We start from the raw sequence: 17,731 nt of genomic DNA, 5'->3' as shown, positions 1-17,731 counted from the left end.
AGTCTTCCCAGGAGTTTTATCTGGGATGAACTTTGAAGAATAGAGCTAAAAGTTTTCCCTTCCCATTTATCATCAGACAAATACCCACCTAGGATGTCAGATAAGGGCTCATTGGCAGACTTCCCAATCCAGTTTTCTTCTCATTGGTTTTATATCCTGCCTCTAAGTCCAGGACTCCGACAGTCCTACCACTTACTGAAAATCCATTTGGAGGCCCAAACCAAAGAGAGACATATATTTATGCTCATAGACCAACACTATGGCCCTAACATTTAAAAGAAATGGCAGAGGGAGAATGGACAAATAAAAATTTTTTGTTTGGCTATACTCCTGGGCAGCTGTTCTCAACCAAATCTGCAAAAGCAGAAGAGGTTTTGATTTGTGATTTTAGATGTATGATGACCCATTGGAGCAACTTCATTCCAGTTTCTTCAATTGCCTGACAAGAAAGACTGATGCAAAATTCTCCAAACCATACTGGAAAATGGCAACCCTATCAAAATGAGAGAAGGCTTATTTAGAATTTGGAAATGAATAAAAATGCACAGGGCGGGGGGGCACCTGGGTGGCTCAGTCAGTTGAGTGTTTAACTTCTGCTCAGGTTATGATCTCACAGTTTGTGGGTTTGAGCCCCGTTTCGGGTTGTGTGCTGACAGCTCAGAGCCTGGAGCCTGCTTCAGATTCTGTGTCTCCCTCTCTCTCTCTCTGCCCCTCCCTCGCTCATTTCTCTCTCTCAAAATAATAAACATTGAAAATTTTAAAAATACAGGGGGAAAAGGTATCAAACTGTATGTATAGTGTGGTGACCTTTATGCAGTTATTCCCCCACCCCCATTTTTTTAGAATATAGTTTTATTACCTTTGTAATGAAAACTAAATCAGTTCCTTTTTCCCCCAGTCTTGAGATATAATTGACCCAAATCAATTCTTTTTTTTTTTAATACTTTTTATTTTTAAGTAATCTCTACATCCAACATGGGACTTGAACTCATGACCCCGAGATCGAGTTACATGGTTTTCTGCCACCCCTGGGTGGCTCAGTTAAGCCTCTGACTTCAGCTCAGGCCATGATCTCGCAGTTTGTGAGTTCAAGTCCTGCAATGGGCTCTGTGCTGACAGCTCAGAGCCTGGAGCCTGCTTTGGATTCTGTCTCCCTCTCTCTCTGCCCCTCCCACGCTTGCACTCCATGTCTCTCTCCCTCTCAAAAAAATAAAACATTTACATATAAATGTTTTATTTTAAAAAATTGGAAGCATGTATAAGGGTGTGCAGACGGTGGTCAGAGGAGTGTGCTGGATTAGAGGTTCATCATTTCCTGCCTTGTTGAAAATGATGGCAAGAGTCCCATCCAAGGAGTCAGGCAAATCTACAAAGGAACACCAGAACCTTGGGTGATTTTGCCATGGAGTTTCCTTGAAAGTACATTATACAAAGTATCCTGATGGCTTCCAGCAGGAAGAGTGGCCAGCAGGGATGACCTCCAGCTATATTGAACATCAACATGGAAACATTTGTGGAGGAAAACCCCAAGGAAAGATAGGACTTCCTGTTAAATTACAATGGTTCAGAGACATCAAAATTTACAAGATTCATTCCAACATACCCTCATTTGTACTTCCAGGTTAGTAAAGTGAAACATACCAGTTTAATAATATTACAGAAATGCCTACATCTGTAAAATGAGAGCAGTTATTTAAATGCAAGGCTTAAGACTGATATTACATCATTGCAAATAATTACAAAGACTATTTAAGAGGAAGGAAAACATGTTTTAGGATATACCAAGCAAAACTAGAGCCTATAGTGTTCTTACATTACACTTTCCACTATGCAAAAGCAAACATGAAGAGAGGAATAGAAGAAAATACACCTAAATATTTTAATATAACTGGTTATTTCTCTCCCCTTCTATTTTAATGTCTTTTATAAATTTTCCTTTAGAAGGATACATTCTGCCTTGTTTATATTTTGACCAATTAGAAAATACAAAGAAGTACAAATAATAAAGCAAACACTGATAATCTCACCGTATAAATTCAACAGTATGTTATCATATTTACTTTTTTATTTTTTCAACAAAACATATGATGAGGCTAAAATCCCCTTTAACATCCACCCTGGTCCCATTTCCCTCCTTCCTCCCCAGGAGCAATAACTATCTCAAGTTGGACGTGTATCTATTCAGGCTCTTTTCCCCCCTAAATTTATTTTAAATTTACATATAGAATTCACATTTTGGCGTATAGATCCAAGTTTTGACAAAACAGTCACGTAACCGTCACCACAGCTAAGATACAGAGTATCTCATCACCCCCAAAAGATGCTGTGACCAACCTCTACCTGTAGGCCTTAGCCTTGACAACCACTGATCTGTCTTCTGTCCCTCGTGTTGCTTTTCCCACAATGTCATGTAATGGAATCATGCAGTACATAGCCTTTTGAGCCTGGCTTTTTACTTGGCATAATCAATTTGAGATTCATCCATGTTGTATCAACAGCTTATTCCTTCTCATTGCCAAATGGTATTCCGCCATCCACTCACTAACTGAAGGACACTGAGTTGTTCCCAGTTTTCAGCAATCATGAACAAAGCTGCTATAAACATTTGCATACAGGTTGTTTTGTGTGTGTGTGAACATAAGTTTTCACTTGTCCTAAATGAGAATCATCTAGGAGTGAAATCGTTGGGTCACACGGGAAGTGTGTTTTCCCACAGTGGCTCTATCACTGCATTCTCACCAGCAACGCAGGCAGGCGTGTGCCAGTTGCTCCACATCCTTGCCTGCAGTTGGTATTAGTTTTTTTGTTATTTTAAAGTATTAGCTCTTCTAATAGATCGTATAGTGGGAATTCACTGAGGTTTTAATTTGTGTTTCCCAGTGACTGGCAATGTTGAGTATCTTTTCATGAGCTTATTTGCCATCGTTTTGTCTCTGAAGCCCTTTGAACATTTATTAGATTTTTTATCGATGAATTTTGATAGTTCTTTTATCCAGGCCAATTTTTAGTGCTTCTCATATACTTATGCATACCTGTAATCTATATGCAGTATCGTATGACTATCACAGGTGTTTAAAAAAAACAAACAAACAAACAACTAAAACTAAAGTAACCAAATAACAGAACAAAAAACTTGATTCTGACAAATAAAACTTTGGCCAGTGATATCTTTCCTATTTAATAAAGTTGATACTGCATTGTTCCTCTATGTTCTTTTTTTCCTGAGTTTTTAAATGAAATGTCATTTTGGTATCCTCTGGGTTGTCTGGGAAAGTACCAGTGAACCATGACTACATTATACTCTCTAAGAGCAGGATCTATATGTCTGTTTCTCACCATTTTATCTCCAGTGCCTTACGCACAGGAGACCTACAATGTATTTGATGCTAATAAACAACTTCTTAGGCATAGTGTTTGTCAAAGTCAAACTGAATTACTTATTGAATTAAACATTTTCCTTTTAAAAAAAGTATATTAATAAAGTGTTTCTCCTTATAATGCACTTATTGTCCATGTGAACTCTTAAAGTCACACTGGGATTATCACATTAAATGAGTTCAAATTTGGGGATAAAATAAATACTCTCAATTCAAAAATATGTTATATGAATATATATAAATTCTTTGTACTATTCTTATAACTTTTCTACAAGCCTGAAAATTGTTTCACAATAAAATTATTTGTTTAAAAACATGTTATTGTTGGGGGATGCAGATTAAGGCACAATAACAACCTCATACTTGGGTCATCTCAACAAACCCAAAGGTGCCCAAAGAGCCACAGGAAACCCTGCCCCAGAGTTTTTTGATGCAAACACTGATGCCAAAGGGTAACACTTAGCTAAACATGACAGTTGCTCTTTGTTCTGTCAGGTTATCAATGCGATCCAAGGAGAGGCTGATAAAGGACCAGCACTGCACAGAAAACAGAAACCTGATGTGTGAGTCCTTGAATAGCTCTGCACAGAGCGGGGATAAGGAGACCTGGGTTTTAGTTTTGGCCTGGCCTGACCAGGTAAGTGGATGGGCATGTCACACAACCTGTCTGGATTTGTTTATTCATTTCTAAAATGGCAAGAGTAGACTTGATTATCCCTAAAATTCTTTCTCATCTTAGTTCTGTGAGTTTTATTGCTAGCTAATCCTAATCTTTAGACAACTTAGAATTAAGGTTAGCTTTTCTTCAGAAAATAAACCTGAGAGCCCTAAATCACCTGATTTTCTGTTAGATAATCTACTTGACAACCACACCTGCCTTCAGACAGCAGCTGTATTTTTGTACAGTTCCTAATGGCACCGACTGTCTGCAAACTGCCAGAGTAACTCACATTCTCCAAAGCCAAGTTTGGACAAAGATTTTCTCACATGCAACAGTCTGAAACTGAGTACAATAGCTGGGAAGGAGCCTGGAGGTGAACAATGCGCTTTCTGTCCCACTCACCATGGCCTACAATAACAAATACTGTTTATAAACATGCCTTCAGCTTTATGAAATAAAGGTGGAAAATTCAAAGTACTAAGTAACAAGAGCAACATAACAGAACTCCGTATGTCTCTAATGCCAAAAACATCAGTTCCCTATTTCTTCCTGCTTCTGAAATCTAGGTCAAGCTTAGTTTTTCAAGAGATTGAAAACTGTTTTATTATCAAGAGATGTGTAATCCTCATAGCTCACTGGCTCAAACCCCCTACTTTTTAGTTTTTCGATAAATATGCAAATTAAACCAAACTGCAGGGCAGAAATTATTTCCAAGTATGAGAGAATCAAGAGGTTCTCTTGAAGGTTCCTATGGATGGTGGGGAGATTTGTCATATATAGCTCATTTCCCACTCACATTAGAAAACAGGAAAGTCCTTCAGAATTATCTTTCTTCAGAAATCATTAAGATGTCATAAGGAAAGGAAGAGAGGCACCATGCGGGTAACTTCCCTATGTCAAACCTCAGGAGAAAATGAACTCAATCTAGTTTTTCATTATGATGAGGTGACTGAGAACAACTGGAATTTAGCAAATCTGAGCATATTTTATCCTTCTAAAACTCTATCTTCTTACAGTTCAAATCAAAAGAACTACCCTGTCAACCTCTTAGTTTTGTTATAAGCACTGAACATTAGTGTTTAAAAGAAAGACCAGAATGATTTAATAAATGCAGATTAAAATGTAAAATAGAACTTTATCATCCTCAGTAAGGATAAAATATTAGTATTTTGGAACTGTTACTGCTTAAGTTGAAGAAGTTGACACCCTGGAGACAAAAATAAATGGTTGTTTAACCTAACAATATGGACTGCAATGACCTGTGAGCAAAGACTCATATGACATGAGAGTAAATTCCAGTTTCTGGAGTCTGACCAGATAAGGTCTTTCAGAAGGGGGATACAGCTGCTTCTTTTGGCTCAACCCAAAATAGCTGGAGGAAGCACTAGAGTGGATTAAATTCCTTAGGCAAGGCTTCCAGAACATACAGCATAAAATCAAACCTTCAGAGAAAGGAAGCGGTTAGGAGCAAAACTACGCAACACAGACATAAATGCAAACAGTGTTTGCCAGACACAGCAAGGACAGCCTGTGAAGCCTTCTTAACAAAAGAAAAGATGGAAGCATGTAAGGCTAACACAGGTGTGTAGTGTCTCATGTGAGGACAGTGAAAGGGCACTGGCCTGGGAATGAGAAAATAAATTTTAGATCTCATATACCACAGTCAGAATCAAAGAATGGTTAGAACAGTCTGAGTCAGGTAGGTCCAGGTTCAAATCCCAGTTCCTTCCCTTACTTCGTATGGCTTTGGACAAGTTTTAGCCTCTCGAAACTAGTTCGTCACCTATTACACGGAGATAAGAATGCCTACTTCTTAAAGTCTGAGGATTAAATGAAATAAAGTACAAAAAGCAATGAGCACATCTAGCACATGTAATAATAAATTATAGACAACACAAGCTACATATCCTTGAGCAAACCAGGGCCTCATTTTATAAAGGGAGTGGTAACACAGAAAAGCACTCTCACACCTTGAAGTGCCAGAGGTGATGAAGGGGTTACTACCAGCGGGAGGCTGTGTTCTGTCTTCCCTTGTTTCCCACATCAAATATTACTAGTTGTTTTCCTTAACAACCAGCAAGTTACCATTAGCAACATAGCATTACTTAGGACACTAACTTTTTTTAGAAATGTTACTTCAGTATCAATAAATTAACAGATTAGTATCCATACAACCATAAGGAATTTATTGAACATTTTATAAAGGAAGGGTTTTTCCTATTTCTGTTGATTACCATCACTTTTTCCCCTATCACTAACTCATGGTATAGTCCTTGCATATAGCAGGAACTCAATAAAGGTCTGCTACTCTGACTGTGGAGCACCAGATGACCTACATCTTGAACTTAAGAAGTACTTACTTCATCCTGGACAGGACAGAGCTATTATGAATAACGAACTCAAGTGACTCAAGTGACTGTTAAGAGCACTGTACTGATGAGCTCAACAGTGTTCAAAAATAACACTTACTATAGGAAAGGATGTCAGGTTTGTCTCCATTGAAAAATCCCATTTTTAAATGAAGGTACTACTTAAAATGACCTTCCAAAGGTCTAAGCAGAGGTTCCAAAAGATGTGACAATGCAAAGCAGCTTGGGCTCTACAAGTCAATTTAATTGGTGTTTATTGACCACCCGCCTTCCTCAAGGCACCTAGCTGGGCAATACAGGAAAAGGTACTCATGTATATTACACCAGGTAGACACTACACCAGAGAATGACTCATAACAAGATCAAATCCAGAGCTGAAGTGTAGTGTTAGCATGGCAAGATGGGATGGGAGGGACTGAGAAAAGGAAAAGGGCAGTACTAAATGAAAAGTAAAGTCTAGGAGAACTTTCTAGAAGAGGTTTGACTCAAGCTACCCTTGAATAGCAAATACGATTTGAATGGAGGGAAATGTGTGTGCTTGGAGCATAAGGACTTCTATGTGACTAAAACAGAGATTCTACATAAGAAATAAACCTTTAGAAGTAGGGTGGCCTAAGTTCATAGCAAGTTTTGGATTCCAGAATGAAAAGTTTTAGACCCTTCTGTTTAAACTCTGCTTTTCAAAAGAAATAGACATTTAGCTCTTACCTGACAAAACTAATAGTCTGCCCTGGGCTGCGGTTAAACTGTGTGGATGCTGGCATTTCAGTAGACTAGAAGCATCATGCCTGATTCAGTGCTGTAGCTTTTATTGGAGCATAACATGCCTACATAAAGTACCTGGGAAATGTCTGCTGAATGACCAAATGATTCCCAGGATGTATCAGTCAACTAAAAGTCCAAACATGGAGGGGCTCCAGCTGGTAGGCAACCTAGACTTTGATCAAAGAGCAACATCTGAGAGTTTTATGTCAGAGTAATCATCCCGCACGTCAGATTTCTGTGGAATGGGTGAGCCCCATCTCTAGCTCCTCTCCCCACCACAATCACAGCAGTCAAATAAAGTTGAGGAGTTTATTAGGGAAATATGAGAGGCAAAGACACCCCAAGTGACAGAAAGAAAATTCTGAAAATGTCCCTTCAAGCCAAGTGGGGGCCTGGCCTTGACCTCCCCAAAAGGACAAGAAACTGGTGGGTTACCAACAACATTCTCTTGTGGCCACCTTGCCGGGGCATAAGTGTCTCAGACAGGACTGCCTCCCACCCCCCCCACCAAAGGTGGAAAGCAGACAAAGACTGTTTATAGAACCAATGCAGAGGCAATGAGAGCTGTAAGGAAAGTGTGTGTGTGTGTGTTGTGTGTGTGTGTGTGTGTGTGAGAGAGAGAGAGAGAGAGAGAGAGACAGAGAGAGGGAGAAAAGGAGGTGGGGAGGACCTTAACAAAGAGTCCCAGGCATCTGGCTCTGCACGCCTCAAATACATTGACAAACAGTTCTACAAAATGTTACTTAAAAGGTAAAATGCCTAATGTTGTTTCCGAGAGTTCCCCTGGACTTCTTCCCACATGCCACATCACACACCGATGTACATGGCAGAGCCCAAAGGCCACGCTTTTGAAAAAAGAAAAACAAGAATAAGCCCTGTTGCTCTTTAAGGAGAGAGGAAGGAGCTGAGGCTGCTGGGGCCTTTCCCACGTAGGCCTGTGTTCTGTAAAGCAACTTCCCAGCAGCAGCAATGGCACAGTTCTAGGTGAGGGTCTCACCTTTTGTCACCTGTCAAAGGAAATTGACAATTAGATAAATTCACAAAGAGTAAAAAAATCTTTTTATAGATCCTAGGTAGTTGGGAGTGATAAGAAAGATAACAGCTTTGGAGTCCAGAAACCTGGGTCAAATCCAGGGAACTAAGTCCATTAACTTCTCTAAGGCTGTTATTGCTTCCATGTTTGTTTCAGTAACAAGTAGAAATGTGCATTCTCTCTGTACAACCCTTGCCTAGCGTCATGAGGAAGTACCTTCCCTGACATACTCACCCGTGCTTCAATGTACTCTATTCTCCGTTCGAGGGCTGTCAATTTCTCGTTTAGTGTTGCAAGTCTTGAACGACAAGACATATCTGGTAAAAGGAGACTGATGTTCAGGATTAATGTCATTCCAAATACAGACACACACACACACACACACACGTACACACAGCCCCTAGCTGAAGAGGAGGAATGATATATCATGCAGAGCCCAAATGAGAGCAGATGGGCAAAGCAGGGGAATGCAGAAGAGGTGAGAATTATATTAGGAACACAGCTGCTTAGAATGGACTGCTGAACTTCCTACCAAGGGTGGTAGGCAGAGAAAATAACCCCTAAAGATGTCCATGACCTAATCCCCCAAACCTGTGAATATGTATCCTACACGACAAAAAGGACTTTGTGGATTTGATTAAGTTTAAGGACCCTGAGATCCAGGATTATCCAGATGGACACAATCTAATCACAAATCCTAAATGTAAGAGACAGGGAAAAGGTGGAGGAAGAAGAAGAGATTCAAAGTGTGAGGGGAACTCAACCTGCTATTGCTGCCTTTGAAGATGGAGGAAGAAGACCATGAGCCAAAGCATGCCAGTGACCTTGAGAAGCTGGGAACAGCCCTCAGCTGACAGCCAGCAAGGAAATAGAGATCTCAGGCCTACAGCCACAAGAAACTGAATTCTGCCAGCAACTCAATGAGCAAGGAAATGGATCTTCTCCTAGAGTCTCCAGAAAGAAAGGCAGCCCTGCTGACACCCTGATTTTAGCCCAGGGAACTGATGTTGGACTTCCAATCTACTCAGCTGTAAAACAATAAACTTATGTGATAAAAGCGGCTAAAGTTATGGTAACTTGTTATGGCAGCCAGTAAAAACTAACACACCAACACTGTACAGGTGGCTATTTGCTAAAAGGCAAACCAAGAGTTTCAAGAAAGGGGAAGCAACAAGAGGAAGAAAATAATCTCAACAGGGAGGAGAAACAGAGGCCAAGAAAGCAGCAGAGACTGTGGAGAGGAGGAAAGGCATCACTGCTTTTGCTCTAGGAAGGTACTTAATGTGTCATCACTATGTGTGCAGGCATTTCAGAATGAGAAAAAACTTGGGAGAACATCAAATACCCTGTGAAGCCCACATTCCATCTGTGGAAAACAGCAAAACTCCTTTTCTTCCTTTACCCTTCTAATCTTCTTTCTCTACCTCATCCAAAATGAAACCTCAGATTTCCCCTAAAATACCTTTTCCTCTGCAAACTCCTCTAACAGAAACCACTTTACTACTCTTTCCCCAACCATTCTCAACACATAGGAGAAAAGGTTTCTAGACATGCTAATTATTTCCTACCTCTTCCAACTTCATTGTTTGCTCATCCTCAATAATCTTCACTTTTTAAGCCTAAAATATCCTCTCTCCAAGACAATCTCCCACTCAATGATTTAACACTTAGCTCACAACTTCCTCTTCATCTCTTCCTTGTTATGCAAAAGCACTTGGGCATCTATTTCGACAAATTTTCCTTCACCCAGATTTTGCCTCAACCCCACGTCCAAATCTTCTCCATGTCCAAATCTTACTCATCTTGCCTGTCTAAACATTCTCCTTCAAGGTTCACTTCAAATTGGGCCTCTGAGAGGTCTCTGACAGATGGATATAATTCTCCCTCTGCTGTACATTTATGGTTGAATTTATAGTTTATGTACTTGGTCTTAGTTATCATTTCCCCCTTTGAATACAGATTTAACAAATAAGAATGTTCACCACTTGGGGCGCCTGGGTGGCTCAGTCGGTTAAGCATCCGACTTCGGCTCAGGTAATGATCTCACAGTTTGTAAGTTCAAGCCCCACATCGGGCTCTGTGCTGACAGCTTAGAGCCTGGAGCCTTCTTAGAATTCTGTATCTCCTTCCCTCTCTCTGCTCCTCCCCTGCTAATGCTCTGTCTCTCTCTCTCTCTCTCCTTCAAAAAAATAAAAAATAAAAAAAAGAATGTTCACCACTATTACGAATGATTTCATGAAGTAGGGAATATTTATGAAAGACTATTAAAACCAACCATTAAAAATTACAAGTTTGCATCTTTTTAACAAGTCACTAAAAAAACAAACAAAAAAGGCATCATTTCAACAACTCATTAAAAAACAAAACAAGGGGTGCCTGGGTGGCTCAGTTGGTTAAGTGTCCGAATAAGAGTTCAAGCCCTAGGTCAGGCTCTGTGCTGACAGCTCAGAGCCAGGAGCCTGCTTCAGATTCTTTCTCTCCCTCTCTCTGCCCCTCCCCTGCACGCAAACAAAATTACAAGGTTGAATACTTAATGACACAAGAAAATGCTCATGCTACATAGCCCAATGATATTTATGTATTTATAATTTATCATTTATTTCCATGTCTGCTCCCCACTAGAATGAGTTCATCAAAGGCAGATACTCTTATTAATCTTTGAAATATTAGTATCTTGCCTGGCACAGAGATGTTTTTGAAAAAAAAAAAAGATGGATTCTGGCATATTAGTATCAGTAGAACAAAAAATTGGCTCTAGTGTGACTCTACTAATTCTACAAGTGGGGAAACCAAAGCCCATCTTGGATAACTGATGGAACAAAATAGTAAGTAGCACAGCTGAGTTCAGAACCCAGTTCGCTTACTGTCCTGGATGGTACCTTCCCACCACATGCAACATTACCATCTTTAGGAACCTCTGAGGCCGTAATTGAGAGAGAGAGAGCGCGCGCGAGCATGTGCAGGGGAGGGGCAAAGACAAAGGGAGAATCCTAAGCAAGCTCTGTGCTATCAGCACAGAGCCCAACGCAGGGCTCAAACTCACGAAACTGAAATCATGACCTGAGCCAAAATCAAGAGTCAGACACTTAACTGACTGAGGCACCCAGGTGTCCCTATTCCCCACATCTCTTTTTTTAATGTTTATTTATTTTTGATAGAGAAACACACAGAATGCGAGGTGGGGGGAGGGGCAGAGAGTGAGACACAGGATCTGAAGCAGGTTCCAGGCTCCGAGCTGTCAGCAGAGCCCGATGTGGGGCTCGAACTTACGAACTGTGAGATCATGACCTGAGCAGAAGTTGGACACTCGACTGACTGAGCCTGGAGTCCCCTCCCCACATCTCTTAAAATATGCTTATAGCCTGACTCTTCCATTTACTGGTTCCTTTTTTTCTTTTTGTTTCCATACTAGGTATTTTCCCACTCACCCATCTTCATTATTCTTTTTTAAAAATAGCTTAATTGATATATAATTTATATACCATGAACTTCACTTGCTTAAAGTATACAATTCAATAGTTTTTAGAACAGAGTTGTGCAACCATCACCATAATCTAATTTTAGAACATCCTCATAATCCCTACATGAAACCTTGTACCAATGAGCAGTCATTCCCCATTCAGCCTTACCCCAACTGCTGGCAACCATTCATCTTTCTGTCTCTATGGATTTGCCTATTCTGGACATTCTCCATTCCTCTTTTAAATCGTTTTGTTTATCTGCTAGTGCTGCTTCTTCTAATTCCTAGATCTAGCTTGAGTACAAAGACCTCAGCACGCTCCTTTTCCTGGATCCACCTTCACTGCCAGGACAGCCCAACAGGACCAAATCTCTTTCAATCTGGTTTTTAGCAGCTCAAAGGCACACCATGTATGCTATTCAGTAAGAGCATGAATGTTACCACTAACAACCTGTCATTTCCCATAAAAAGAAACATGCCAAAATTATCTGCAGGGGGGTGGGGTGGTGAGAGGGAGGGTTCCTTCCTGGACAGCTGTTTCTGTTCTAAGCTCTGTAAATCTGGTAATGAATTGGAATCCAAGAACAACACTATGTTACTGACCTAAATGGGTAAGCACTGTTGAGAAATATATAACCTTGAACTCCAGAAACTGGTCATTATTTCAGATCCCAAGAAATACATATTGATTCAAGCAAAACACTGTGAAAGCACTCAGCAGCTGAAATTTGAAACCAGAGTGCATTTATGAGTGTGTTATCACCAGACTTTAACTGAGGACACCACCAGTCCTAGCCAGGGTGCTTGATACTGTGTATCCATTACCACTACTGACAAATGCCAGTTACCAGCTCCTCTGAACTCTTAATGCACATAACCTTAGCCTGCAAAAATCAACACTGTCATTCTCTTGAACTGCTGTTGTAGTTATGTCTTACTTCTCTGACAGAATTCTAAATTTCTCAGGAGTGGCTACCATTTATTCTTATTTATTCCTTTTTCAGAGGATGTGTCACATAGCTGGGATCATAACAGACATGCTACATTTGTTGGCTAAGCATAAAAACTGACATTTAGAAAAATATCACTTATTATTTTTGTTACACTTCTCTGCACAGATTAGCTTTAGAATCAGATAAAATGGTATAAAAATAAAAAGCTATCTTCCGTGACAATCTGTTTTTAGAAGTGTCCCCAGTTCAAGGTACAGAACAGGCCAAGTGTTTGGGTGTTATCACTGCCTTATGATCTATGGGTTCTCTGGTTCAGGTGGGTGGTCCACCTATATTACTCTCACCTGCTGGAATCACAGGGTAAAAGCTATTTAGTCATTAGCTGTCTTGAAAAAAACAGTTTCCTCTGCAAAGTACGCAGCCTACAGAGACTCTCTGTGGCCGGGATGGGGACTGGAGGATTGCTGCCATTTCCAAAGAGCTCCAGATGCCCCCTCAAAGTAAACTCCTGGTAAATCTCTGTACCACCAAATCATATTATTATAAATTCAATATAAGCCCTACATCTACACATCAGAACTGAGGAGTCACACTAAGGACTTAGAGTGGGAAAATATATCCCTCACAAGTTCATCCTGAGTCACTCAATGCCAAGACAATATATTCAAGTGTTACATGATTTATCCAGTTTCTTGGCCTGTTGGTCCTGGTCGAAACTCTTCTATCAATGATATGCTCAGTCTTCAAGAACTTGCCTCAGGTACACCTAAGTACTAAGTCAAATGGCTTTAGCTTTTTACCTTGCTTCATAATTCCATTCTTAATTGCAATTAATTGTCATTTTTCTTCAAAAGGACTAAATTCATTCCCCACAATCTTCAAAAACTATTTAGTAATTACTCCAAACATTAGGCCACTAGCATCGCATTAAGGGAGAATAATGGCTTAAGCTAAGGAAATCCTTAAGATCCAATCCTCAACACTGGAATTCTGTGTGACTTTTCCTCAGTCTAGGACTTGTTGGAAATCTCAAATAAAAAGAAAAGTCTTTATCCTCTATTTGATCACAAAATGTGATCCACACATTTGATAAAATTTCAGTGCAGGTATTCCCTTGTTTATAAAGCAAGAAAAGAGGCATTTCTCCCCCGCAAATCCTGAGCTCAAACTCTTCAATTTCTGGTCAGTTCCAAGCCTCATCTGCTATAAATCTAGTGACCAAAAGATGCCAAGAAGATTTATGTCAAAGACAAATGTACATGAATTAAAAGTTTATTAATACAATTCAGTGCTCAGAAATGAAATTATTACGTTACCCAGATCCAAATCCAGGGAAGTGACATGCTAGATCACTTAAATTTTGAGTAACAGCCCCAGCGTTACTTGTAATTTTAGATGCTTTACTGATTTCACTGACATTCTTAGTACTTTGATTGGATTTTCTGATCCTACCAGATAGGTGAAGTCTTTTAATTCTGCTTTTTAAAGTTAAAACTCTCCATCTCAGTGATTTTTCCAACTACTTTCCACTGCCTTTCCCAACTAAGCCAAAGTCGCAAAGCTGTGATCTTATCTTTCCATCTTTCCCCTAGCATGCAATATTTTGGTTTCTCTTCTCCAGCCCTCTCTCTGAAGGAAGATTATGAGTAAAGAATGCTGTGATCAACCTCCAGTAATAGTTCAACTCTCCAGGAAAGCAGGAGAAACCAATTATGAGAACTAACATTGAAAGCGTTTGCACAGAACTTAGGAAGAAAGAAACTGAGGAAACCCAGACTATCTGAGTAGCAGGGTAAATAGGTTCAGTATTTCTTAGATGTTTTCAGTTCACTGCAATCCATTAGTGTAGCCTCCGACTTGAGTCTCCTAGCTCCAAATCCATGTATCTTTTTTACTAAACCATACTCCTTCACTCATGGTCCTTAAACGATTTCAGGATACATGAGATCTATGATTTGTTGACTATCATTCCCTCCTACAACCTCTATCTATACCGAGTTATGGGTGCGAATATGTATCAATTGCATATATATTTATACTGTTCTCTCATTACTACTGCCCTCACCCTCATTCCCTGGTGAGAAAATCCATCATGCCAAGGCACATCAAGATTATAATCTTATACACTTTGTAAGTAAATACATTAATACAAAACCGATGTTCCAAAGCTGTCATTATTTCATCTTCAAGACAGAAATTCCTTGAAAGCAGGAAATGATTCTTATTCTCTGTCCTCCAGAGTGGAGCTTTGAGAGAGAGCTCTGTACTGAGATCTAGTTTCTCTTGCTGATGCTTTCTAAGAAAATTCATGTTCTGTTACCTTACTCCTCAGAATGCATCAGTCCTCTGACTGGAAAATTAATTACTTTAAATCATTTTTATAACATCAGTTTCCACTACTTAGTCTTAGTTGCTTGCGGCTGAAGTGCTGGAACAGGAGCACACTAGTTGGAAAAAGATCACTAGATGTCATCCTTACACCTTGCAATTACTTAAGTAAGTCTACCCAGGGCCTAGTTCGGCTAAAGAAACAGTTGGGAGAAGATGGGATGGGAGTCTCTGTTACATGTTTGCTGTCCAGAAGGACACGGAACAATGCATCAAGAATTTAAGACTATCACAAGCAAGCCACGCCTAGGAAAGATTTTGCCAAAAGCAGTAGAATACCAACTATCGGCTAGATAGTAGCAATATAGAAAGCTCCATATCCTTAAAAATCTGGACTTTACTTCTGATCTCGTCTCCTACCACTCTCAGGACAAGAAACACGAGAGACGGGAAGGGGCGACTAAAAGGCATGGCGCTAAAATGATCCTGAAAACGATGAGGAAACTTCAAGAGACTTACACAAGCAGCGACACGGCTGCGGCTGCATTCTGAAAGGCGCACATTGAGCGCAAAGTGGGAACTGGAATGGAAGCGGGTCACAAAGGAAGCAGGGAGGCTACTGCTGAGAGAAGAAAAGAAGAAAAGAGAAGAAAACGGTGGATGGAGCGATCTGAAGAGTCTGGAAAAAGGAAGGGCTTGTTAATGGATCTGGGGTGATAGCATTGAAGCCGATGAGCTCAGCCTGGCGCAGGATAACCCCACAGGAACTGCCCAGTGGAGCCTGAGGATCAGAGCGACAGGGGGAAGGTGGACTCCGAAAGGAGGACGCGAAAACCAGCCCGGAGAAAGCCCCTTCAAAGCTTCTGAGCGCCATCGCCAAACTGCCTGAGTGGCCCTCGACCCACCCTCGCCTCCCCCTGCTCCCCCGCTGACCGAACGAGTTGAGAAAGTCCGCGATTTTCTTGATGCTGCTGGTGATGACCTCAATGTACTCCCGGTTCGCCCAGTCCTGGTGAATCTCCCGCTGCACCGGATCCTCTTGACCCGCCATGGCTGCCGCCTAAGGAGGAGCGACTGCGCAGGCGCCCCGACCCTCCAGGCCGGCAGTGCGTCTGCGCTGCCAGTCCACACCCATGCCTTGACACCCACAAATCCACGAACATTGTGATGCGCCTGCGCGATGTCAAGTCCTCGCCGGCGTTTTAGTTCTGCTCCCACGCCCCTGAAAAAAGTCGCATCAAAAACCAGCGGGGAGACTGGAATGCGCAAGCGCCGAGACACTCCCTACCCATCACGTACCCCACCCTGGGCGGTTTTGGTCTTTGCGGGGCAAGTGACCACGTGACACCCACTGCCCTAGCTGCTCCAGACTAAGGTTTGTGTCAGCAATAAGTTGGGTACAGTCAATTAAGCCACATTAAATACAACTCATTTTAAAAATGACTTTCAAAAAAAAAAAAAAAAAAGGCTTTCAACAACGCAGTATGATGACCCACCTTGCAACCATCAAATGAACAAAATATTATTTTTTTCTAAACAATAATATCTAGTGGTGGAGAGACGGAGGGGAAATTGATAGACTCCTAAGTAGCTGGTCACACTGTAAACTGGCACAACTCCTTAAGGAAATTTATAAATTGATAGCAAGAGCTGTCAAAAAATTCAAACTTTTTTGACCTAAACATTAAGAAAATCGTTTAAAAAAGGGGTGGGGGGAGACAGTTTAAGCACAAAGGTGCTCTTTGTGACAGTCTATTTAAAAAAACAAAACAACTATATCTCCACAGTTGGGGAATAACTAAGCGATGGTATAGCCACCTACGACGATATCATGCAGCTACTTAATATCATTAATACCATTGCTATTTAAATAAAATGGCAATTATGAACTCTATGACACATCACATACGTGATAAATGAAGGGGAAAACAAAATACAACATTTTCTTTGATTGCAATTATATGAAAATTATATCTGCTTGAGGACAAGAAGTATATACAAAAAATGTCACTGTCTTGTTTACTAAAGTAGTGGAATTATGAACAATTTTAGATTTGTTTAAGAGGATATTTACAGTCTGCTTTGTGCAATACATGCCACTGGGAAGAAACCTTTACTAACAGTCCTTTACTCAGAAACGAGATTTTACAAGCTATAAAGCTACTTTTGTAGCTTTTACCTCAATGGACCCTCACAAACCCTGTGGAAGGAAATCAGGAAGAGGTTTCTCTTGATGACAAAGTTAAAGGTCACACAGTCAAATAAGTGGTGGACCTTCACCAGTTGGTTCCTGACTCCAATATCTTTTCACTGAACCAATCTGAAAACAGGTTAGGGTCTATCTTGAGCTCTCCTACATATTCATAGAAATGATGCTAGAATAATAAATATCAACTGTAAATATCGAACCCCAGGCATCCAGAGGGCTATTGCCATTCAAGACCCTGCTTCCTAAGTGATGCTGTTGAAGTTAGTATCTTGCTCACATGTCACAAATATATCAGATAGATCTGCTTTTCCTTTTTTTTTTTTTAATTTTTATTTTAGAGAGAGTGAGCAAGCAGGGGAGAAGGGTAGAGGGAGACAGAGAATTTCAAGCAGACTCCATGCTCAGCAAGAAGATTGACATAGGGCTCGATCCCATAATCCTGGGATCATGATCTGAGCCAGGAGTCAGTCACTCAACTGACTGAGCCACCCAGGTGCCTGAGATGTACTTTTCCTTCAAAGGTGGGACATCTCAGTTTCAAATCACAAATCTACCAAAGAGGAGTCACTTCACCCC

At 40.6% G+C, this 17,731-nt stretch overlaps 1 protein-coding gene across 1 annotated transcript; it reads right to left on the bottom strand.

Moving 5' to 3' along the window:
• Positions 1-7,467: 7,467 nt before the first annotated feature.
• Positions 7,468-16,050, bottom strand: BRK1 (BRICK1 subunit of SCAR/WAVE actin nucleating complex). The gene is made up of 3 exons (XM_060631751.3): positions 15,880-16,050; positions 8,440-8,522; positions 7,468-8,179 (listed from the first exon to the last, which is right to left on the bottom strand). Exons 1-3 carry the CDS (start codon positions 15,995-15,997, stop codon positions 8,153-8,155), a joined length of 228 nt encoding a protein of 75 aa, XP_060487734.1. The 5' UTR covers positions 15,998-16,050; the 3' UTR covers positions 7,468-8,152.
• Positions 16,051-17,731: the final 1,681 nt, after the last annotated feature.

Source organism: Panthera onca, chromosome A2 (genome assembly GCF_046562875.1).
Source record: "Panthera onca isolate mPanOnc1 chromosome A2, mPanOnc1 haplotype 2, whole genome shotgun sequence".
In the NCBI taxonomy this organism is placed as follows: Eukaryota; Metazoa; Chordata; class Mammalia; order Carnivora; family Felidae; genus Panthera; species Panthera onca.
The sequence above is the reverse complement of the archived record's forward strand: the minus strand, read 5'-3'. Positions and strand labels throughout refer to the sequence as shown.

Excerpts from the sequence above, each read along its gene's own strand:
- BRK1 (XM_060631751.3), bottom strand. The coding sequence starts at position 15,997 with ATGGCGGGTCAAGAGGATCCGGTGCAGCGGGAGATTCACCAGGACTGG. Across the intron at positions 8,523-15,879 it reads GGACTTTCTCAACTCGTTCG|ATATGTCTTGTCGTTCAAGA; the intron begins GTCAGCGGGGGA and ends TCCTTTTACCAG. Across the intron at positions 8,180-8,439 it reads TAGAGTACATTGAAGCACGG|GTGACAAAAGGTGAGACCCT; the intron begins GTGAGTATGTCA and ends TTCCTTTGACAG.